General features: G+C 40.1%; 1 protein-coding gene across 8 annotated transcripts in view; it reads right to left on the bottom strand.

Annotated features, from left to right (window-relative positions):
- mark4 (microtubule affinity regulating kinase 4) overlaps positions 1-23,318 on the bottom strand; it is a 63,730-nt gene extending 40,412 nt beyond the window's left edge. For 3 of the 8 annotated variants that reach the window (XM_017436276.3, XM_017436280.3, XM_017436278.3), the window contains exons 1-3: positions 21,327-22,343; positions 3,456-3,653; positions 2,213-2,266 (exon numbers count right to left, since the gene is read on the bottom strand). In XM_017436276.3, the coding sequence (XP_017291765.1) occupies positions 2,213-2,266; positions 3,456-3,653; positions 21,327-21,374 (300 nt within the window). In that variant the 5' untranslated portion in view covers positions 21,375-22,343. Of the gene's footprint in view, positions 1-2,212; positions 2,267-3,455; positions 3,654-11,262; positions 11,393-21,326; positions 22,346-23,261 lie in introns of those variants that run through there. The other 5 variants (XM_017436282.3, XM_017436275.3, XM_037982032.1 and 2 more) reach the window with 4 other exon arrangements.
- Positions 23,319-25,739: the final 2,421 nt, after the last annotated feature.

Here is a 25,739-nt window from a genome sequence, read left to right as displayed (position 1 = left end):
CGCTCCGGTGGCGGGAGGCGGAGTCAGCTCTGGGCGCAGGAGAGGTGCGCCCTGAACGGTCCTATCTCTTGTACTGAAGAGGAGCTACTGCGCATGTACAACTTTTAACGAGAGTCTATGGACAAAGATTTTTGCGCCCCGGGGCGGAAATACGTCGCAAATCAGACAACCTCGAAGAACGAAACAACTTTACTGATCATTAACTATAAAATATTTATCTTTCACAACTAAATATATATACATATATTTCGAAATATTTTTAATGTACTATTTAATTTTTTTTTTTTTTTTACGTCTTATTCAAGGTAATGTGAGTGGTGGGGCGGCGCCCTAGCGCCCTCTATTGGTCAGCCGCCACTGGAGGACAGTTGCAGAGAAGGGAACCAAACGAGCGAGGCGGGCAACAACATCATGTCAATGACCAAGAATCCAGTTCTGTAAGCTGCAGACAAAAAATGAGCCGTGGTTTTCAAAAACTCGCTGCTCAAAACGGTCAGTTGACACTGCAACCAACTCGTCTCCCAACTGTTTCCACTGTTACCCACATCATAAAACTCCAGATTCATCTTGATTAAATAATGATAATTAGAGCCACTTCTACAAATGTTAACTAAACCTGAAGAAGAAAACAAAAGAGGGAGACGTAAAGGAAAAGGTGGAGACAAAGGGAAGGCAGCAAACTTTTCTTCTTCTGCTGTTGTATACTTAATGCTTTGAAGACGGGCCTTGTGGGAAAACGTTCTGCTTGCGTTCTTGTCCCTTTGTTCTGCAATCATTCCCTTACAGACCGGCAGAATAACAACAAAGCACACAGCAGAAACAAAACGCAGCGTACTGTCCAGATAATGGCATTACACACGCAGACAAAGGCAGAGCAGAGGGTGTGATGCGCTGAATTTCGCACGTTTTCACCCGTGCAGGTCTACAAACAGAGACGGGAGTCTGTTGTCTCCGGTTCTGCTCTATATCATGTCTTCTTTGGGTCCCAGCTCCTGTGCCAGTGCCCCCAACCAGCCCCACCTCCCCATCCCGACACCACCGCCTCTTTTGTTTCCTCGTCTGGAATTTAGCTCCTGGCTGAAGGGGCCTGGGCAAGGGACAAAATGCCCTTCACAGCCTTAAAACACTGCCCTGCATGCATGCATGCACCTCGCTTCTGACAGACAGCTGTTACAAAACTCACCGTTTATCCAGTTTTTACACACAGAGTTGAAGGGTGCACCATATGTGCTCATCAAATTTATTTTTCTCGTGTGGGTCATAAAGAAAAACAACTTGAGGAACAAAATTAACAAGGTTTTTTTACAGCGTTGTAGAGCTACTGATGTGTCAAACACAAAACAGCTCAGATTTAATAACTTTAATGTGCTTATAGTTTAAAAAAAAATACAAATTAATGCAGGTATCAGATTGAGACTCAGTATTTTGAAATATCTTGGATTGGTAGCATATTTAGGAAGATTATTTTTGTAGAGTTGAAAAAGCTCAGTTTCTCTCTGTATTTCATGTTTATTTTACCACCAAAGAACAGTACTAGCATGGCTGTTTGGGAAGGTGGAAGCAGGCATTATCATTCTGATCATTAACCAAATATCCTGCCGTCAGCTGACTCACGTCCGGACCTGAACAGGTGACCTAACCGGCAAATAATTCATCAATGTGTGTGATGTGAGGACTGTTCCAGAGGAAACGGACGCCTTTTTGCAGAGAAAGTTAAAGCAAACCCGAAACCAGTCAAGGCCAAAGTTTGTGAACAAAGAGTCGCTTCTTTAAGCTGTGAGAACTCCAAACCTGCATGGTGACTAAATTTACTGCTGTGGATAACCAGCTGATTGCTGACGTTTAAAAATACAAGAAGCTTTACCTTCACTACACAAATGTTGTCACCATCTCTAAAGTATTGTTACTGGTTTGATTTCTATTAGCTTTACTACAGATGTTAGGGCTTCTGATCAATGTCACCGTTTAGCCTTATTTTACGCTAAATTAGCTCATTTTCATTTTAAAAATAAGCATTTTTTGCTCTCTGGATGTTATATTAGACCATGTAGTCAAGAAAAGACGTCACACATGAGAAAGCTGTTTGTCCAAATGACCCTAATCTTTAATTATATTCATGTGACAAAAGAAAATAAGTGAACTAATAATGTAAAAAGGTTAAAAAGAATCAAAGTGGGATCCTAAAACAGGAACAGAGTAAAGAGCGACTCACCTTCTGCAGGCTGGTTGGATTAAGTTGTGTTTTATCGATGATCTTTATAGCAACCTGGAATAAAAAAATAAATCAATTTCTCAACTTATTATTCAATAAATCTTGAAATTCACAGTTTGAACTCGTTAAGTAATGTTTCCAGTTAGCTGGTTGCGATTGTTTTATCAGTTTGATCAAGAAAATGTCATAAATTACTAAATGTTTCAAACAGAAAACATAATTTATACAAGCCCAGTTCTGAAAACGTTTGAGTGAAATGTAAATTAAAAACAGACCGCAATAATTTAAAAATCTCATAACCCCTTATTTCAGTCACAACAAAACATGACCTTTGACCTCAGAGATTTCTCCAGATTCTTCAAATCTGATGATTTTATGAACTGTAGATGACGGGAGATTCAAAGTCTGCCCAATTTTCTGTTAAAGAGCATTATTCTGAAATTATTCCACTATTTTCAGCCTCTAAAATCCTATTTTTATCCCCAAACTGACCTGCTGATAATTAACTTAATTAGATGTTTCTCATTTATCCCACTTTTACAGCCTTTTGTTGCCTCTGGAACAACTTCTTTGAGATGTTCTGCTGATATTAAATCCTAAATGGCTTTATTTTATTTTATAAAAATACTTTCTCAGTTTAAAGATTTGATACATTTACTGTCTTTTATTGAGTTTATGAGATTTGTAAATCCCTGCATTCAGTTTTTGTTTACAATTTACACAACGTCGCAGTTCTTTTGTGCTTTTTTATTGAGATATTGTTGATCGAATTTCATAACTGCTGCCGATCAACATTAGTGAGCTCTTCCTGCAATTATTAGTGTCACAGAAAACCAAAAACGGCGTTATCCAGAGAAGTGAGAACAAAGCCCAAAACTCATTGTTTTATTGCGAAGGTGGAATTGTCTCCATGAACTAAGAGGTTGTCGGGTCAAAGCCTGCCTCAAGCCGACTGACTCCGGTTTTATTTGGGCTGAACAGCAGCTTTCACATGACCAAGACACGAAAGGTTTCCCGAGCCTGAATGTGGGTCAGGAGCTTTATGAGAAGAAAGCTTACAGTGTTGAACAGAACAGAGACGAACCTGAGAAAGATTCCTTAAATCTGCTTCGTTCCCAGAACTTTCAAACCACTCATTTTTATTCCAGCCTGACAAGTTTACAAATAAAAAAATGACTTTTCCCGCTTCCTTCAGAAGAACAAAAAGGATTTATTGGACTTTTATCCGTATTAACGAGCTCACCTCTCTGCCGGTCAGTATGTGCCGCGCCAGCTTGACTTTGGCGAAGTTGCCCTTGCCGATGGTTTTGAGCAGTCTGTAGTTTCCGATGTGCGGCTGCTCATCGGAGCACAAGGCGATGGAGTTTCGACATCGGGCGCCGAGCGAGCGGCTCGACCAGCCTGTACCTTTCTCTGAGCGGCTGGCAGACAGGGAGGCATGCTGAGGAGAAAACACACAGAACATATCGGTTAAATGCCGATTATCGTTTAAAAAAAAGAGATTTGGGAGGCGTACAGTTCTGACCAGGTGGAAGGGTGCTGCTCCTCCAACTCACAAGCAATGGTTATGTGACCTTATGTCGTGTCTGAAACTGGAAAGAATTAGATGCTCTCTTCAACACTCAACCAGTAAATTTGAAAAAAACATGGGGGCCTTTTCTTGACTCATTTCAAAACAATAAATAATGATCCAGATTACTGGAGTCAATTCTTTTTATTAGAATACGTTCCATTTCTGTCAGGGATAGGAATATAGTGCGTGGATCTACTGAGTAGTGACCTGGGTGGGCTAAACGGGATTGCTTTGTAGGGATTGATTTTCTGTATACTATTACTATTATATTTTTTTTTCTTTTTGTTGTATCTGTACTGGATAAACACCTCGTTATACTCACATACTGTATGTATAAAAGGGAAAAAAATTAATAAAAAAGACAGTGATTAAAAAAAAAAGATTCGGTTCACAGAACGTTAGGAACCCCCATCATTCATAATAAAATGTTTATTTTTGTTGGCATTGAGTAAAATTGAACTAGAAAGGTGCAAAATGCATAAATAAAATTAGAAATAAAAGCTTTTGGCCACTGGAGATGAATTATTTTACATGAAACCATAAAACTGTAGTCCAGTTGTTGATTGTTGATATATCCGTTTACTTCACATTAAAGCTTTCTGGTATTTAACAGCAGTATTTTATGTGGTATAGTTTTAGCTGTATCACATTTTTATTAATTTGTTGTGGGATGGTGGGTGGTAATAAATATATATGTATATATATATTTTTAGGGTTTGAATAATTTTGTTAGTTTTTAATTTGTTTTAGGCTGACTTTTAATGCCTACCAAAGGACAACAGATGAAAAATCGTCTTTTATCTAATGTTCATTAATGTCCTTGTTAAATAAACTCAACTGTATACATTCTCTGAATTACAGCTTGAATAATTAGTTCATTAATATTCTTTATCCATGAAAAAAAAGACACATTTGATGGTTCAAGCATTTTAAAATGTATGATTTTCAGTTTTTTGAGGGGGTAATTTTACCATTAACAGGGCATTTTAGTACCTTTAATAGGGTAGATTATAAGTACTTTTAAAAATAAAATAGCAAAGACTTTCAGTTGCAGCCTTAACTGTATTAGTATCATGATGTTCACAGTAAATATGAAGTGAATGAGAGGCTGGGTCTGCATTAAAGCCACCGATAGGCGCCGTTCTGTTGTCACCATTAACCCGACTTCCTTAAACGCTGCAGAGACACAAGTTTTTAATTTTAAACACAGACCTTCAAGCTCTGCATGAGCTGAACTTTATCTTCACACTAATCAAACAATCAGATCTAAAACAAAGGGACTTTTACGCTCATTTTTTCGTTTCGTTGTGTGAATGCCGATTCAGCATGAGTCACTTTATCCTGTTTTTTTTATTTTCGTTCATTATTTGCAATCAAACTACCGCAGACTTTGTACCATTTTAAGCGTTCGTGTATCAAAACGTTCAGGAGATGGCTGCAGTGACATTTGGTTTTTGTAACTTTTATATATTTAATAATTTCCCCATAGAACTACATGGAGTTCTTCTGAATTCATTAAAAACATCGTCCTCTTTGCTCCTTTTAGCTTTAACAGCTCAGTGTTCAAATTGCATTTCCACAAAAAAATGAAATTTCTTTAGTTTGTAACAAACATCCTGCAGTTGAGTTATGATGCAACAAAACAAAACTGAGGACTTGCACAAATATTACAGTCTAATCTCCCCGTCTGCTTTTACAGAACAAAAACGGAAACAAACCATCTTGGACTGTTCTTCTGTGGACAACACGAGGAACCAAGAAAGAACCGGAAGCTTCAGAGCCTCACAGACAAACTTGACTTCCTGTCTGCAGATCCAACAAGCTGAAGTGTGAACAGTATTACTTTACAATTCTGTCAACAGTTTGTCTACAGCTCCTTTTCACAACAAAGCTGTGACAACGAGCAGCAGTCAAGTTAATCCATGTCCGTATCTGTTGTCCGATGTGATAAACTGTTTCCTGTACAACAACTTCAGAAGGAACACTTTACTATTTTTAGATACTTGAGGTACTCAGGGTTATTGTCGAGTTAGTTCTTTCGATCAGAAGTATTACAGGACTACCAGTTTTTGAATTTTATTCAGGCTGACATTTTTACTTATCTAATCAAAGTTAAACCTAATATAGATCTAAGAATATTTAAAAAAAATGCATTGTGTGTTTAGATCTTACAGAGTCAACATGTACTGTAGGAAAAACTGGGAGAACTGCCGTTTTTGTAAGAAAGGGTAAACAAAACTAAACTGCAAAACAATTTAGCAGCATTGTACTTTACATATTTCATCACTTTACCAGCTACATACGTACGCACACAGATAAGAAATGAGAAAACCACATCGTCTCCAAACGAAGCCAATGTAGCAAGCAGCGTTCAAAACAAAAACAAACCTTTTCTGTACAAAGATGTGGTGGAACTGAGACAAAAGCTTAGTCGCTGCTGGTAGAACTTATATATATCGCAGCCACTGAAGCAGAGAGTCATGCGGCTGCATTTTGAACGGACAGTTTTTGAAAATCACACCTTTTCTGTGTGCGCTTGGCTCTCAAAACTGTATTCGTGGCCACGCACATTATTTTGTGGCCACCTTGGCAACTGCCCCTCACGGTATGGTTTAATCCACCAGAGTTGAGATTTGGACCAGTTTTTCAATAATTATTATTTATTATCGACGCAGTCATTCAGGGATGTTTTCTGTCACAGGAAGGCTCCTGTGGAGGTGCAGAAACGCAGATCTAGGATTTACAGAAACAAAACTCGGACACGCTTCAGACAACTCTGAGAGGAAGTTAGCTGCACAATTTTTTTTCTACACATTCAAAATTCAACCGACGAGGCTGCAGACCACTACGACTCGTGCAAGGAAACCGAGACATTGTGAATGCTGTTTGTCAACTAGTCTCCGGCAGTCGCAGCCCAGTGAGATGCTGGATTTATCCACACCTTCCTCATCTGCTTCAGTGGAGTCTCATCCTGGTCCTGGAGGGCGACTTCCCTGCATGTTTTAGGTGTTTCTTTGCTCCAACACACCTGATCAGAATATCTGAGACCTGCTATAGACCAGGGAAACAACTGAAACATGCAGGATAGTGGTCCTACAGGACCAGGAATGGATCCACTTCCTCTGAACCGTTCAGTCAATAACTAATATTCAGGTTTAATGGTCATTCAGCACCTTCTGAGACCCGTTTCATCTCCTGGGACTGAATGAGACTAAATGAGATCACGTCTTGTTTCTCACAGCTTTCTCTTTTTATTTCTTCTACTTTCATTTAAACATTAGTTTAAACTTCAAAAACAGTTTCTTTTTCAAAAAATGTCTAATAAATCAGCCTGAAAAGGCAGAAAAGGTGCTGTAAAAAAAAAGAAACATGAATATTAAGCAGAAAATTTGGTTAAACTTCTTTACAAAACTCCGTCAGTATTTTATTTGCCTAAAAGAATGTTATAGCTTTTAAAAACATACATTATAATCCTCAATATGTTAAATAACTACTTCTGTATGTAATAATGTGAGCCAGACAACTATATTTTTTTATATTTCACTGCTTTCTATGAAATGAAACCACACAAGCTGAGATGATTTCCAATAAACTGTGGGGTTAAGAGAAACAAAGCACCAAAACACAGAAACTAAAAAACTTTTGGGAGCTTTAAAGCAACAAAGCAAACATGTTTGTCGTACTATTTAAAGATGTTTACAGAACTCTGGAACGTCTTTGTTCCTTGTTTAAATTATTCAGTCATCTTAATTTTTACCTCCTCCTCACCCTTCCCCCCCATTTACTCCCCCCATCCTTTCTTTCCCTCCCGTTCTCATCCCATCCCCCAAACAAATCAATTTTCATCCTCTCTCTTTATTCCCCGTTCGCTGCCCGGGCACGCCCTCTCTTTTGTCTCAGGCTGCTATCTTCATTTTCAGCGAGCTCACATAAATTTAGGCTTCACTGTTGCCCTCCGCCACACCGCCTCCACCCACGTCTCAGACACCTAATCTTTTTGGGGAGGAATAAAAAAAATAAACCCCTCATTCCTTCTGATTACCACAGTTTCTTCACTCGGTGTGTGTCTGTTGTTGGTGGAATGACTCAGAAAGCATATTTCGGAGAGAGGTTTTGGGATAAAAAAAAAGGCTTTTAAATGTAACGTGGCATACTCCTGATGATGGATGGGGGGACGGTTGGGAACACGTTTGGTTAGGTGGGGGCGGCTTTAACAATGTGATTTGCACATTCAGCAAACAAGCCGCTCCGTGACCTTGCGTCGAGAGAAATCCGATTCTGAGACGACACCCGGCTTCAAATCTTCGAGGAACCGATGGGTCAAGGATGCGACCAAGGCTAAACCCATTTAATGTTGCCTTATTTTTGTTGCGTTTAAATCTAATTTGCTTTGAAAGCTCTCCACCTGTAACGCTTCAAATTCAGTAAAACTGTTCGGAGTTCGCAGAGACTTTCAAACATTCAAAGACCGGTTTAAAAATGGACATTCGAAGAATTGATGTGACCCTCATGGCCAAAAGAGAAACAACTCAGAGTCCTCAGCGTCTGTTTCTGCCGTTGTGGTTTTATTTTGAAAGGATTACAAAGTGGAAGCTATGGTCACAGGGAGCTCAGGCCTGATCCATCGGACTCGTTGAGATGCTTTCTCAGCTTTTAAACAGTTTGTTGCTGTCTGTTTAAAAGGGATATATTAATTAGCCCTAAATAAATCATTTTGTCCAAAGAAAAATCATTTCTGTACAAATTCAAAAACGGTATTTGCCTAAAATGCACAGTAAAAACTTTCAGAATAGACCAATTACGGCAAAAATAACATTTTAGTGGAATTCCTCTGTGTGATGTTGCCTCGACTGTAATTAACCCGGCCACATTTGTAAGTTACTTTCTTTCTGTGAATTCTTGTGCAGCAGTGTAATGACAACCTGACCTCATTTAGGCAACAATAAACGCACTAAAGGACAGACGGGCCGACAGTGAGAACAGTTTAACTCACACAACAAAACAGGACTTGTCATTCAAGCATTTAAATGACTGAAAGCCTGTTTTATTCTCAGCTTTTAGACTTTATAAAAGATTTAGTCAGAAACACCCAAAGAATGTTAAATTTGAGTAAATTTTCTTCTAAATTCAAGCTCAAAATAGAAGTTGCACACGTATTTATGCTTCTAAGTATAAAAGTAATTATTACAATATAAAAAATACAAGGTGACATTAAAAAGTGCTGCTTAAACAAAGCTTTGAACTCAACATGTAATCAGCAGCAGACATGTTTTGAAAATGAAATCTTCTCCTTCAAAAAGACATTAAGGTTAGTGCTCCAATTATATCAGCTAAAACGTGAAATGAGAAAAAAACTGTGAAAACCTTTCATTTCACATCCTCCCCACAAATAAGCATCAACTGATATACGTGGTGGCATTTCTGTGGAATGCAGGTTTGCGTGTCTAGCGTAGTTTTTTCCTCCAGAGCAGCCGTTATCGTCCATCTGTGCCGGTCTGCGTGGGCGCAGAGCTGAAGATGAATGAAAACTCATGAATCCATCCCAGCCTCGACGTGGAAGGGATCCTACTCCGACACATTTCATAAAATTAATGCTTTTTAACGATTTGAGGAGGAAAAAATTCATTTCGGCTTGTTTCAGATGCAGATATTTACGTTTTTATGAAAGGTAAATATTTCCAATGTCACTGTCTGTTTATATTGGTTTCTTTTTTCTGATCAGGGAGGAAATTACTGCTGTTCCGCTCCTGGACTCATAAATAACCATCCAGACGTGTCGGGTCACTACGTGCAAACTGAAACTCAGATGTTACTTTCTGTGCTTTGTTACTGTGGTTTTAAATAAAGACAGAAATGAAGACAAAGTGTGACGAACACAAACGTGTTTCCAAACAATGAACCACGCCCTGCCTGAGGTGTCCTGGATGTGCCGTAGTGACTGCATCGACAGGATGTGTGACGTCGGTCCCCTGCAGAGGTTTGGCGTAATTATCAGCTGTCTTAACACACACACACACACACACACCCTCACACAGACACACACACACTTGAGGCTAACCAAAGTGTCACTCAGCATATTTACATGGAAAAATTCAACCTAATACAGACTTTTATCAAACATGTAAACATTTTGTCCAAACTGAAATGATCCTAAAACAAATGTCCCATTTTAATCTGATTATGTGTCTATTTTTGTCCACATGTATGAGTTTTTTTTCTCTCAAAGTGTCCTGGGAGTTTTTAATACTCTTCACGAGATTTGACCCAAAGCACAGAAAAAGGATAAAAGCTGGTTAAAGACTAATATTTTCATCAATTTACTTGGTAACAAGTCTACAACAGCATTTACGTGCAACTAATACGGTATCAGCTGAACTGTGAGATGTTTTGAGATCAGACAATGACACGTGTCACCAGCAGCTGTAGAGAAATTAAACATGATTCAGAGATTTTCTATTAGAATCAAGGCATCCTGCGACTGTAGCTCAGTTTAAATGTGTGTTAACATATTTACACACACACACACACACACCAGTATGTTAACCCAGATCAAGAAGCTGATTAAACTCGGATAAAAACAAATCCATAAAGATATTTAAGCATTCCTTAAAGGAGTTCATATCACTCAACACAATATCTCACATGATGCGACTCTTGGAAAACTGCCTTCGTTAAAGCCAGATGTGCATTTCGTAATGTCAGTTGGCTGTAGCAGCCATCTTGAATTGGGCTGTAAAAGTTAATCGTTTGTAAATGTACATCCAAGGATCATTTCCTAAAAGTTTCATTAAAATTCATCCAGTGGTTCATGAGATAAATTCCTAACAGACAAACAGGGTTGACTCCGAACGGTAAATAGCCAATTTTTAAACAAAGATCATGAGGAATCTATTAGTGCTCAGGGTATGTGTTAGGGATAACTCTCAGCTACTACCACACCAAATTTTAACTCTGTATCTGTAAAATTCGCCGAACTATAGCCATTTTTGTGTTTGCTAAGATAGCTTTGCTTTGACAGCCATTCTAAAACAAATCAACTCCAAAAGGTTGAAGATGGCAACCCAAAGATTATCATTTAAAAAATTTACCTAAAATCTGTTCAGTAATTCACAGAATATGTTTGCTAATAACAGAGAGACGATCACAGAAACATCCTCACTCTGCCTTCAGGAAACGACGATAAAATATAAATACATTTTATTTCAGCTCTAAGGTTCGACATAAAGGAAGGAACGAGGATTTACGACAGTATCTGTGCTGTTTTTAGTCTGTGATGAAACTTTAGACTCTCCTGACCAAAAAAAAAAAAAAAAAAAAGAGTGAAATGTCTTATTGACAGATAAGATTCCTCATGTTTCAACACAGGAGTCAAAAAGTATTCAAAGGTCATTTTTTTAACTAATGATTGTAAAAACTTGAAAGAGAAAAGTACAGAATATGAAAATTACTAGCAGATAGTTGTAAAAACATAACATACCTTCCATGCAACCAGCATTTCCAAATTCTACACTTATTCACCGTTCTCCTCTCTTATTTTACTGTCAACAACAGAAAATAAAAGCTCTGTCTGACCCCTCAACAGATGCTTCCTGCGTCTCTCTGCAGAAACGTTACATTTTTCAACAGTTCAGGAGGATCCCTGTGCGACAAAAAGCAGAAGGAAATCAGAAAAATCGAACTTGCGTCACTTCTTGTCCTGGAAAGAGAGATGTCACGGCGATGACGGCAGGCGTGTCACATGCTGTGCTGCAAGGCTCGGCGGCCGCGAGGAAGGAAAAACGAGCCTGCGTCAGGCAGGGCGTGATGGCGTGGAGCCGGGGGCCGATCAGTCGGCGAGGCCTCGCTTTGCTCCGAACGCTCACAAAAGGATTCCATCAAAGTTAAAAACTAGGAAGGCATAACGTGAGGTTGAGTGATCCGTCAGCGCTCGGAGCGCGTGTGAGGGATGACTCAGCTACTACCACACCAAATTTCAGCTCAATATCTGTAAAAATTACTGCTTCTGTGGCAGCCATCTTGAATTGGATTAAATCTGCAAAACAATTATGAACAAATCAAAAAGTCCTTAAAGGTAATATAACATTATGAATAAAAATACGTGATGTTACTGACTTGACTCTCCAACAGATGAAAATAAATAATCATTCTTTGTCTTTCTTCCAGTGGAAGTGTAAATAACACCGAGCTTAGTGTTCGTTCCTGACGCTGCGTCTGTTTCTCACTGGAGAACATTTCAGACACTCAAAGCAACAGAGCAGCTGATCGACATTCTTTCCTTCTCCACAGTCAAAGCTTCAGTAACGGAGCCGTTTGACTGTGAATCTCTCTGACATGTTCTGGATCTGCAGAACATGTCCCCAAGGCACGCAAATGTTATGTTTTACTGGAAGAACTTTCATAACCTTCTGTCTCAAGCCAAATACAAAAGCAAGTAATAAAACTAAAACTAAGAATGTAATCTTTTATAAATGTCACCAACAACATCCTCATCGTTTTCAGTTTAACATGACTTTGAAAATGAGCTTCTTGGACACAGATCGAGAAACTTGCTCCCTCTAATCACATTAAACATTGTTATTGTTCTTGAACTTTGCAGATTTTAATCATATTCTTCAACTTCCACAATAAAATCCATCCTCAGTTGTCACCCATACCATAAATAACTGAACTCTCCCTTTACGTCTAAAATTAACGTACTCATTCAAAGTCATGAAGACCACACAAAAAAGAAAAAAAATCATCAAGTTAGAAAGAAAATCTGCACAATATTTTTCTCATATTGATCGTTAATGTCAGCACATTTTTTAAGTGATATCTGCGAGCGGGTGCCAACGACCAGCAGCGTTTGTTTACCTACAAAAACAGCCGAAGTGGCGATTTGTTTACCTCCACAGACTACAGCCACCCTGACGCAGGTCTGCCACGTGGTTTTCAGCAGATTCAGCAGAGTGTTTTGTTTACATTGAGTGTGGACCTGCATCTTATGCCCCTTTTCCATTGGCTCTAAAGGTCCCGGCTACACTCTACTCGGCTCGCTTTGCGAGCGTTTACACGGGCCTTTTTCGAGGCCAGCCCCGGCAATTTCGTGGGTGACGCAAGCTAGCTCCTGTTCACTCATTGGTCGTGGGTGTGGTCAGATTGAAGCGTAAGAAGAGCGAAGAAAACACAGATAGACAATTTTGGAACGGTAGCAAAGTAATAGGACTATAAACAACAGCATTAGCTTACCCTGCAATGTTTGTCCCCCAGGCGCTGTAAAACCTAAAATGTCCGGTGGATAACAGCTGTCCTACTCCGTGCAACAATCGCAGCATCCAGAGCGTTTCTTCCACTGCGCCTCTCTTCCTGAAGTCTCAGGAGAATCCCCATAAGTTTAAAAAACAGCAACAACACAGGGCCAACGTTTTCCATAGCGCTTCCGTTGTTTACACAAATGCGGTAGCGGTGCGGCTTTAGACCCCGCCTCCCCCCAACACAAGGAGGCGTTCCTCTGCTACCGAGCAGACTGGCGGGTGGAAATGCGATGCATTGTTTACAGAGCCGAGCAGAGTAGAGTGGAGTGGAGCGGGGCTGCTCAAGTAGAGCCAGTGGAAAAGGGGCATTAGAGTTGCACATAAATATATTGGGAAGAATGAGCTCTTTCAAAGTCAGGATAACCTTTTTTATGTTTGATTTGCGATGCGTGCTTTTAAGAATACTCTACTTTGGTGTGAATTTAAAAACAACTTCAGCTTGTTTTTGCTAACAAGGCGAGTTCTTTCTAAATGTTAGTGCCGACTCGGCCCCGAGTCGGACAGAAGCCATCTGAAAAGGACAGATGAGGGGAAAGGCACGTCTTCTCCCCTGTCTGGCTCCAGTATGCAAAGCGTAACCAGACTCTGTCTGGACGGTGCGGAGCTACGAACACACAGAGCTGGAGTTCGGCCACATTAGGCAGCATAAAACTCATCACAGGGCTGTGTTGAGCCGACTTAGGCGGGTCAGATTTATTCTGTTTGGATCAACAGAAGTGGATTAAACAGCTGAGTCATTTCTCGGATAAACCTCGGTTTGCCTCCACGTTTCGACACAGGCGGACTTTTTTCCTCTCTCTGTGTAATGATGTGTTCCCGTCGCTTCCTGATCTCATTTTAAAACAATCTCTGCAACCCCTGAAGAATGAGTTTTCTTTTCATAACTTAGGTCTAAATAAATTACAGTTACGTAGTTTTTCCATCCTGGTTTAAGTTCCACAAAGTGCTTTATGAAACATGTTTCTTGCTCACCTATTTACAAACTAACAACCTTTGTTTTTCATGCCACACACATCGGGGGGAGTGTGAGGTTTTACAATATTTACTTGAAGTTATTTGACCCTTAAACGTCCACTGCGGGTCACTTCAAACATAACAGAATCAATAATGGAAACAACTTCATCCTGAGACCAATCACTGATATGTTCCCTTTATTGCTCATCATTTTCAGTGTATTTATTCATCTTTAAACTCTGATTAAACTCTTCTCATTCACTCCTGTAATTTATGCTCAGTGCTTTCTACCCACTCACTTCTCCAGCACTGAAAAAGTTCACAATCTGATCAGTTCTGAGCCGTCTGCAGTCTGATTCATAATTATGCACAATAAAGTGTTTCAGCTCGCAGTACATGAGACGCCAAGACCTTAGCTCTGTGCAGAAATCGTGGCTGGATATCCTCATTAGATATTCCACTATTAAACAGTCAACAACCACATGGGATGTGACTTTTATGTTGCTGATTACAGCTAAATTATATTCTTCAGTCGTGGAGGACCTGTCAGCAGCAAACGGACAGAAACTGTGGAAGCTCTATCTGCTGCAACAGTATTAAACAAATTAAACAAAGGATGCTTCAAGTTTGTCTCTAATGCAGCTAAAATGTAAAGGAAATTAGTTTAAAGCAGAGTAGGTTGAAAACAAGAGGGGGAAAATGCTCATTCAGTCTACTAAGAGCGAAGAAGAACAAAGAAGAGAGGCCAGATGCTGACCAGAAAATCAGCCGACAGATAACAGGAAGCAGGACTTTAGTCTCTGAAGGGGTTAATCTGCAGCAGCCGGAGCCTGAGGAGAAAATCTACACCTGAGAGTCTGACACTGAAAGAGGCCTGTCGCACAATGAACACAACAGGCCGGCTGTGTGCGCCGACCAGCAGCATCAGCGTGGCCTTTATGCTCATCTGCTGCCTCTTTCTGTAACTGTCCTCGTCTGATAATATGTCCGTCTGCAGGGGTTTGTGTGTGTGTGTGTGTGTGTGTGTGTGTGTGTGCACGGCAGTTAGAACGAGCAGTCATTCTTCTCGCTGTAGCCTGATCTCCAGAGAAAGCCACCTGTTCAGCAGCCATTAACTAACGCTGAATTACACAGCTTGAATTACATAACGACGGACAGAAAAAGCTATTTATGCTGACTGAAAACGGTGACAATTACGCTTGGATTTAGTGCGTCACGTCCACCCGCTGCACATTTTCATCCAGCCTTTTAACGAAGCTTCTAAAACAAGTTTCTGTTCTTTTAAACCAAAATGTTGACACTTGGTGGTTTAGAGATGCAACATCCTTGTTTTCATTACTTCACACAATAACTGCTTACACAACACGAACACGCTTAGAAAGATCAGATAGTGAACGATATTTTGGTAAATAATATTTCGAGAAATGCTAATTGAGAAGCCGTTACATTGAGACTGAGTTTAATTAAAAACAATGACATTTTAACAGGTGAATCTTAATTGAAACTAAATATGAGGTTTGCAAATGTTCAGTAGATGCTGCACAAAACAAACATTCAAAGTCACTGCACAACAGTTTCTGTATTTAATAAAATGTCTCCATAGATTGGTGTGATCTGGTTTAACGTGTCTCAGAATAGCTTCATCAGCACGTATGGGGGATGGGGGGAGAGCAGCGTAAGCAGTTTCTCAAACTTCTTCTTGAGGAACCAGAGCGTCACGTCAAGCAAACTGAGGAGCCGTTTGGAAAAACATGACTGAAAACAGGTCAAAAAGTGACGCCCTCTCATTAGTAAACCCTTGATTTTTATTTTAACACGACGACACGCTCTTGAGTAACCCTTTTACAGGAAGGCCTGCTAAGCTCTTAAGCTCTTTTTAAACTTTCACAGCTAAGTGCTGCCACAGTTTACCCCTACAGACAACCAGAGACGCTCGGTGACGTGCACCGTGGTTGTGGTAGTTAAACAGGGTTAACAGTTGGTAACTCAATCCGTGCTTCAGGGATTCAAACTGGACATTTCCTTGCAACTATCTTGTTTTTTTGTTTTTTTTTATTTTGCCTTTAGGCTATCGCTGTACCCTAAGCACACACTGAAGTTGCGTTAGCGCGGCACATCAGAAAAGGGTTCTGACAAATATAGGTTATCTAGCAGCAGCCTGCCTGACTTTGCACCCATCACTCATGGTTCAGATCTGCTGTGTTTCCAGGTGAAACCAACGCCATCGAGAGCAGCAGGCGAAGGTAACGTGTCGGGACAGCGAGTTCATGAATCCCTCGGTCGTCCGGGGAACACAAACGCCCCGCTCTGCCCTGCAGTCGTCGCACACAGGCAGACATGTTGGTCTTTTCACGAGAGCGCACAGCTGTACGTGTGCACACAAGCAGTCACCCACACCCACTGTACGACTTCCTTTTCTCTCTCACACATAAAACCTCATGACTAGCCCCGAGCAAAACAGTCCACCTTTTCCCAAAGTTCACCAGAAAAAAGAAGCACAGACGTACGTTAGACGCATCTCTGTTCATTCTAATAACCTTCAGTGTCGACTTCTGCACAAGAACCTAAACAAAACAGCTTCTAAAACTGTCTCACGTTCAACATGAGCAGAAATAAGAAAATGCTTGTGACAGAAATACAAAACAACAATAAAAATAGAGTATTTGCTTGAATGTTAATTAGGAAACTGACTGAAAACAAACAGAAAAAGTTCAGATGCAAAAAAGCTATTTCATATGCAGATTAGTTAAGATCATCAGGAGTAGAAAAAAACAAACAAACTAAGTCTAAGTTCAAGATGAACACTGATAAAGACACAACCCACAGTTGATTTATGACATTTTTAAGCAAAACAACAAGACACAAAAACAGGAAATAGTCACCAGGCTGAAAAAAAAAAGAATGCAAGATGTGAACGTTTGCAATTAATCACAATCAAATCACCAATTATTTCTGTAATCTGTTAAGAATATGTTAAAATAAAAGCTTGAAAGGTTTCCAAACTCACTCTAAAATTACAGAAACTAAATTAAAAAAAACTCTGACTGATTAGAGGATTTTCTTAACGTGCTCGTGTTCAAAATTAATTTATTCTGACACCAAAGTAAAGTAATGTGTTTACAAAGGTAAAAATTAACCTACAAAAACAGGCAATAAACCAATTTCTGTGACAGGACAGATGCTAAACTTTGTGATCGTTCTGCTGTCTGAGGTGAAACAAAGATAAAACGGACTCAGCTGAGATGATTGTCACTGTTCAGGTCTGAAGGATCACAAAACAAGGTGACAGACTTTAACACTCTTACTCTGAGGAGTAGAAATAAAACGTAAATGAAGAGAAGGAGAGAAAAGGATCTGTAAAACTGTGGCTGTTGCTCCAACGACTATTACAGAAACAAAACATCGATAACGTGACATGTTTTCTATTTATTCTACAGCTCTTAGCAACAATCCTACACTAAACCAAACATTTACTTAATCTAACATGGTAGAAACATTTACTTAAAGTTAATTTTTTCATGTATCTGTGTTGTAAAGTGTTTTATGTTGCAGTCCATAAAGATACAGTCTGCTTTAACATCATCACAGGCTGCCATGTTCGCCTCCACCTCCTCATCTTTTCCTCTAAAGCTAAACAATGGAGCGAAATAAGGCCTTTAATTAGAAAAAAGCAGACACCAGTGAGGGTGCCGAGAGCAAACGTCTGGGTTAAAACGGATAAAGACGAGTGGGGGAGAGGGGAGGGTGGGACGAAGAGGAATAATAGGGAGGTGAGGATACTGAGGACCTCTTTTGTTGCCATGGTGACGTTACCAACAGGCTGGACAGAAGAAAACCTGATGATTCTGCTTCCCAGCTTACAGCTAAACTGCTTATTTTCTGTCCTGCGCTGCTTAAAAGGTTCTGTTACGCTAGTTTTGTCTCAACACGGTGTTCTGCATATAAAAAATAAAGATTTGCTGCAGTCGAACTGTCATTAACTTTAATAACGGGGGCCGGTTGCTAACAAAACATCACTTCAGTTATCGCCCGCCGCCGCCGGCAGAGCAATCATGTTTTCTGTGTTTGTTTGGGCTGTTCGCAAAATATCTAATGAATCAATAAAAGTTTTAAAATAAAACTCTCAGAGAGCACACCTACAGCTGAAAAACATTAAGATTTAAGATGGCTGCCACAGCCAAATGACCTTTGAAGACAAAAATGTTTACAACTCGCCCAATTTCACAGATGCTGAGCTGAAACTTGGCGTGGTAGTAGCTGAGAGTCCTCCCCAACACAGACTCTGAGCTCTGCACACTGCCTGAGAGCTTTCCTGAAAATCTGACATTAACTGTCAGAGTCTGTTAGCAAAATATCTCATGAACCACTGGACTGATTTTAATGAAACCACCGGATGAACATCTACAACTGATTAGCCTCTGGAGTTAACCAAATCCAATATGGCTGCCACAGCCAAGTGGCCTTAGAAAGAACAAAAATGGCTTCAACTCGGCCAGTTTTACAGACGTTGAGCTAAAACTTGACGTGGTAGTAGCTGAGCATTTCCTCAAACACATACTTAGAGCACAACACACTGAGTAAGATCTTTGCTTTGCTCTTTGACTCAACCCATGTCAATATGGCCGTCACAGCCAATCAACTACGCCTACACAAACGTTGCTCCACATCTGCACTGAGCTAAACTTTGGTGTAATAGTAGCTGAGAGTCATTCACATCCGAAACTCCAAGTGCAAACAGATCACCTGAGACATCGAAATACTGAAACACTTATAAAGCGTTTAACGTTAGACATTAAATTCTATTTGTAAACTTCACAAACGAACCAACTTCACTTTGAGAAAGACGTAATTACACCAAGGGTTCGGTGGGCGAAGCTTCGGCTAACCCCTCTGCTTCAGGAGAAACTGTTTCGTTACTCTGGGGTAAAACGAATTAAACTAAATGTACGTCGTGACGGGGAAAAGCTCACTACAAAGGGTTCTGCTGTTGGCGTAACTGAGCCATTTAAACGCGGTTATTAAGGTAATAACTTTGAGTCTTACGTCTGAGCTATACATTCAGGTGTGACTCAACGCAAAGTGTTCAAACCAGCCTGGACAGGTTCATGTAAATATCAAAACTCCTCCCGAAGTTTGCTTCATATAAAAGAGCTACTGGGAGAATAAACACCGAGGTGTAACAATCCAGGGTGAGTCAGGGGGACGAAGGCTCCTTCATAATTAACATCAACCAGGATGGGAAACTTTATGTTTTATTAATATTTCTCACCAACACAATCACTGGAAGTAAAATATCAATGAGAATGCAAAGGAAGACAGTATATTCTGTGATCTATAAGAGTGATTTCTACAAATTAAGCAGACAAAAGTCATTTATGTGGTGACGACACACAGCAAAGATAACCTTATTCTGTATTTTGCCTTCTGTTGGCTGGCTGGCTCTTTGTGAAAGCTTCGAATCCAGACGGACTGCAGGAGACCGGTGAAAGCTGAGTGCCCTTGAGATAAAGGTGGGGACGGTTTACGAAGCTGCGCCTCAAGAAACCGGAGACCCCCGCGCCTGACATGCATCTTTACGCAACCTTTCAAAAGAACCCTTCAACTCAAAATCAGAAAAAAAAAAAAATATGAATAAAAACAAATCAATCAGCAGAAAAACAACAGCGGTGCGAAGCTGGCTAGCCTGACGCAGCAGATTTCTGCAGCACCGAGCTGCTGCTGCTACAGGTTCATCAACCATCAGAGGAGGCAGCGTTTCAAACATTAAAACAAACAGATGGAAACAGAAGAAAGGCGTCATATTAAAGTCATAATTACCAAGCAAATCAAACTCCACAGACTGCAATGTAACACAAACAAACATGCTTTTTAATTCCTACCTTTATTTAACTTATCTTAAATACAATTATCCATATTTTATCACCCTACAGTAAAATATTAACACCGTATATTTTCCAAATACTGCTTTATATAAACACATTCACTCCACAGACAGCTGAGCTCCTCGTTGTCTGTTTTTAAATTTAGCTCTCTTTTCTTTCTGTGAACACATTTTTATATATTTTCTGGTAACAAAGTGTGTCCTGCTCGGTTTGTTTTACAAGAGCCACATATTTCAATAAATCTGACCTTAAAAATGTTGAATTTTTGCTCCAGAAATCCAACCTTTCTGGCTCTTTTTTCCTGTGATTTACCCAGATCTCCACACAGTTATTTAAATCTGATTAAACCTCTCAACAACAAAATACACAAAGACTTCTGCAATATAATGTGGCTTTTTTTACCCAACGCTGCTACACGTTTTTTGCGGTTTTTGCTCGTCCAACATGAGGCGTCCAGCAGATTTTGTGTTGCCTAAAATTCAGTTTTCATCCACCCTTTCTATACAAATATTTGGTATGCCAACAAAAGTTTAAGCTTAAGAAGAAACATAAACATAAAGTTAAAGCGTTTTAAAATGATAAATTTTGGGGAAAAATAATGTCCTGAATTGCTGCTGGTCACAAAAATATGCATAATATGTTTAGACTGCCATGAAACTTACAGCAAATGCTTTATTTAATGAAAGTCCAGAAGCTTTTTCAGTGATTAGAATAAGTTATTTTTTGTTAAATAACCTGGAATAAACCGTTATTCGCCCCACAGATTGAGTTTGCTTCTGCAGAACATTAAATTGTTTTCCCGGTGGAAACAAAGCATGCTCTGACAAACCAAACCGTGTGATTTACGGGAAATAAACAGCTGAAAATGTAAACTAACAGCCTGTTTTGTTGTTGAACAAGTTTTTCATTTTGCACCTTTGGGAAAATAAAGCCGCTTTAGTTGGACCTGAAAGTTAAAAATTATGTTAAGATTATCTCTCAGCTGGACGACAAATGGAAATATGGGCGCTTTACCTTCTTCTGGATCAACAAATTCCCATTTTTTTAAAACCATAAGCCAAAAAAATCAGATTGTTTGGACAGATGGACAGATTTAAAGTGAGAAAATGAAGTGATGAAAGGGTGGACTGAAGGATGACTTAGGGCAGGGTGGTCCTGCATCTGATGGATTAATTATTGATCAGCTGGAGGAAGAAATGAAGAGGCTAGGCGGTGAAAATCAGTGATTACATGCACATAATTCAGCACCCCATTAAGTCACCTCTGCAGCCTGAAAACCGTCCCGAACGAGCCACAGATTATCCAGGCCTGCAGCTGCTGTTTAAACATGGATTAATCTCAGAGGGTATAATCATGAGCCGAACCTGCAGCTGAAGGTGAAAAACCCAGACGTTTTTAATTAATTTACTTACATGCTCCGGGTTCCGCTCGTTCCCAGGCAGCGCCGTGCGTAAAGCCATTTTTGTTGTTGTTGTTTTCCTGTCCCTGAGAGCTCGTCCGTCCAGGAGATAAATAAATAAAAGCCGGGCCGAGGAGGATGTGCGTTCACAGTTGATTTAATTTTAAAAAATGAGCCCGGAGAGTCCCAGCAGGCTCGGAGTGTGAGGCAGGAAAACAGCGCTTCTCCTCACACCATCCTCCTCATTGTCAGGGTCCGTGAAGGCAGCACGGATCACAGGGATCCAGCTCAAAGTGATGCGTTTAAAATATAGATTAAAAAAAACAACTGGTTAGCTACATCCACCTCATTGTTGGTCCAAAAAGAACAACACGGACAGAACCGAACCTGCTTAGCTTTACCTTCCCCCTCCTAAAAATCCCTTCCAGATGCTACCGTATGGGTTCAGTCAACACCGGACGGATTGATGAGAAATGCCGGTTTAATTCCAGCTGAATCATGCTCAGGTGATTTAAAAAAAGGGGGATAAAACCACTGAGGTGAACCGCTGCGGGGATAAAAGGTAAAAAAGGAAACAGTGGTGAGACCACCGCGGTTTGAGTTCAGGAAAATTAAAAATTAAAAACGGGGGGAGTTTGTGTTTTCCTGTTAGCTAGCTAATGTGGCTTCTTTCGGGCAGTTAGCTAAACGGGCTGAGGCGGCATTTCTGGACGCCGGCGGGCGGATAAACGCAGCCTTGGGAGATAAATCAATGGCCAACCCTGCGGGCTGTGTATCGAAGAAAGAGGCAGCTTCTCCCCGGTCCTTCCTCTCAGCCCAGTCCACCCTTCGCGGCTCTCATCGTCGCGGTGAAAGCAGACTCACCGGGCGGCACAGCTCGAACCCGTCCTCTCTCGGTACCAGAAACGTAGCATTTGTTGCGGCAGGAAGAGGAAGAAAAAAAAACCCAGACACGATTAAAAAAAACAGAAAAATCCCGGATTCTTCCCACCTCTTCGGCTGCCGAGAAACAGTGACAAGAAGAAGAGAAAGAAGGAGGGAGGGACGTCAGCCAGGGCGCGCGCACGCACACACACACAGGCGCGCGCGCCTCGTGCTGCCTTCAGGTGCTACACAGAAAAAATCAGCCATCCGGGTTTCATTCCTACTACTTTGTGTTGCTGCTTCCTTCAGCATTCACGCAATAAAAAACAACGATTTTTTAAAACTGTTTTATTTTTAACGTATGTTTCTTTGTAATCTCATTACTTCTGTCCTCTTTGAGCCCTTCATACATCAAAAAGTTCAGCTCATTTATGACTTTTGCTTTTTGTAACTTTTGTACTTTTAGAAATATTATTTAAATATAGAAATACGCTGATATATCTTTAATCGCTTCAAAAACATTATTCTCTTTGAAATCTGTTTTTCTGTACTTGTTCTATTTTTGTCTTTCCTTTTTAGTTTTTAGCAACAGCTCTGCTACTTTTAGCTTTTAGCTCCTAACTAGCCTTAAGCTACTTTGGCTTTAAAATAGCCGTTTGCTACTTTTAGCTACAAGCTAACATTTTGGGACTTTTTTAACCAGCCTTTAGCTTTATTTTTTAGCACACTTTTTCCTTCTTGTAGCTTACCTTTGGCTGCTTTTACGTAGAGTTTTGCTACTTTTACCTTTAGCTAACATTTTGCATCTTTTAGTTACCATTTTTCTTATTTTAGCCAGCTTTTCTGTGTTTGTAGCTAACCTCTTGCTACTTTTAGCCAGTATTTGCTACTTTTAGTTAACATTTAGCTACTTGTAGCTAGTTTAGGTACTTGAAGTTAGCTTTTTTTTTTCCTTTCAAAACTTAAAAAGCGTTTTGTTAAAACATCCTTGGATTGTTTATGTTTGTTTCTGAACTTGAAAACTGTGAGAACCTGCAGAGTTCAAGTTCACCTGACCCGAGCCCAGAACAGAAGCAGGTCTTACCTGGACGGATCGGAACCTGCGGGAACGAATCCAGGGCCTCATCCTTCGCCTGCAGCTGCAGACCTCCTGGTTCTGGTACTGGAGCCAGCAGGGATAACATCTGCCAGGACCGCAGAGGGCTGCTGAAATGGCACCAGGATCGATGGCGTAAAGATCAGCCGGAGCGAATCAGGCAGCGAGCTGCAGAGTCCAAACCCCGGGTTTCAGAGAAATCTGGCTTCATTAGCAGCACTGTCCAGTCAGCTGTGCATAAACTAATTGCAGCAAAAAATATTGAATATGGAACTGTCAATACATCTAATGGGGTATAGGAGAGGAATGGTTGTTTGTTGTTTTCTACATTTGAAGGGTAAAGTGTGTGTGTGTGTGTGTGTGTGTGTGTGTGTGTGTGTGTGTGTGTGTGTGTGTGTGTTAAAGGTCTGCCCACGTCAGCAGGGATTGATCCAACTATAGACCGCACTAACCCCGAGAAACCAACACAAACAAATGCATGGTTTTAACATCGGTCAGAAACGTTTCTACAAAACGTTGATTAATTTCGAGCATTTCTTTTTATTTAGAATCAGAGTTTTTCCAAACAAGCTCTGGTTGCCTGGTTAAATAAACTTCTTATTCTTAAAGGTGAAAAGTTTTTTTTTTTAAGGAATAACGCAACACAAACAATCTGCTTTTTTCCACTTCATCCGGTCATAATATCTGCTGTTTCTGCCAATCCTCACAGACTTCCTCCAACGCTGCCCTGACTGGTGATCTGTGAGGGATTACAGCCAGTCTGACGATCGTCTGCTCGGTCGGTCCGTTCAGACAGCTGTGACATTCATTGAGAATTAAAACGACAACCCCGATTCTGAAGAAAGTTGGGACGTGTGAAAAGGATCGATAAAAACAGAATGCAAAGATGCAAATCTCCTAAATCCAAATTTTATTTACAACAAAACATAACAAACACATCCAATCCAAAGATTTCTACCAGTAGTATTTCTTAATTTTATGGCAGCAACTCGTCTCTTTAAAGTTGCTCCAGATGTTTCCCTCCTCTTCTTCTCCCATCAGTCTCTAAACATCTGGACCTGAGGTTGTCCCATTCTGTCTGTTGTTCTAAAACCTGGACTAATGCACCCCCATACCATCAGAGAGGCAGGCTGACCTCTTTGGTCCAGAGGAGACAGATCTGCTCACATCTGGCTTCTTCTTTGCCTGATAGAGCTTTAAGCAGCATCTGTGGACGGCACGGTGAGCTGTGTTTACAGAACAGAACCAGAACCAGCCTTGACCTTTGACCTCAGAGGTTTCTGCAGATTCTTCAGATCTGTTGATGATTTTAGGACCTGGAGATGAAATTATTCCTGTTTTCAGACAGTTTCTCTCAGCCTGGTGAACCTCTGCCCATCTTTCCTTCTTTAGATTCAGCCTCTAAATCCTCTTTTTATCTCCACTCCTCTCACTGACCTGCTGACAATTAACCTCATTAGTTACTAAAAGCTCCTCCAGATGTTTCTCATTCGTCCCGCTCACTTTTACAGCCTTTTGTTGCCTCTGGAACAACTTTGAGATGTGTTCAAATTCAAAATGATCTGATTTTTGTTTGCAATATTTTCAGTTTTCCATTGTGAATAAAATATGGGTTTATAAGATTTGCAAATGATTGCATTCTGTTTTTATTTACATCTTAGACAACATCCCAACTGTTTTGGAATTTTTTATTATATGATTTACATTTTTAAATTTAGGTTCCTCTCTTCCTTCCAGCTAATCAATCAAACCATGAAAAAGATTTAAAAATAACAATATTCATAAAGCTGCAAGAACCTAAACAACAGACAACAGTTTTTAATTAAAAAAAACATCTCACCTCCCAAAGAGGAAACAACAAAAATAAGAGTTTAGTGCCATCTGCTGGGGAAAGCAAAGAGAAGTGAATATTTTAGTCTGCAGAACACAGAACCGCTTCTGGTGCACAAGAATATCCGGAGCGAGTGTGAAAATATAAAAACCTGCCTGCAGTAAGGAGGCACATTTAAAGACTAATAAAACAAATAAAATGAAGCCAATTCAGTCAGACAAGGATTTATTTCTGTCAGTAAAGTTTATGCTGCATTTCAAACTAATATTTAGTTGATTGTTATATTTAGTTGTTTGTTTCTGTATTTTAAAAAATGAGAGAAATGAGTCAGAAAGCTCGGAGATTTGCAGCCTCGCCTGCAGGCTGCGTGACTAACAGAACCAATTAGTCACGTCTGCTTTAAGGGCAGACTTTTTCTCTAAATATTTTATGGATCACAAAGCACAAAATCCCCCGAGGTTTGATTGTTTCTGTTAGTCAGTCTTTTCTTTGAGCAGCAGAGCTGAGTTTCCTTTCCAATGCTGCAAAATAAAAATGAATATAAAACTGCTTTACCTGAGACCGGTGAAGGTTTCTTCTTCAAAAAGAGACTTTTTTAAAAGTGCTTCAGGGGAATTAATGATCAGATGGGATGT

This window comes from Kryptolebias marmoratus, linkage group LG2 (assembly GCF_001649575.2).
Source record: "Kryptolebias marmoratus isolate JLee-2015 linkage group LG2, ASM164957v2, whole genome shotgun sequence".
Classification (NCBI taxonomy): Eukaryota; Metazoa; Chordata; class Actinopteri; order Cyprinodontiformes; family Rivulidae; genus Kryptolebias; species Kryptolebias marmoratus.
The sequence above is the reverse complement of the archived record's forward strand: the minus strand, read 5'-3'. Positions and strand labels throughout refer to the sequence as shown.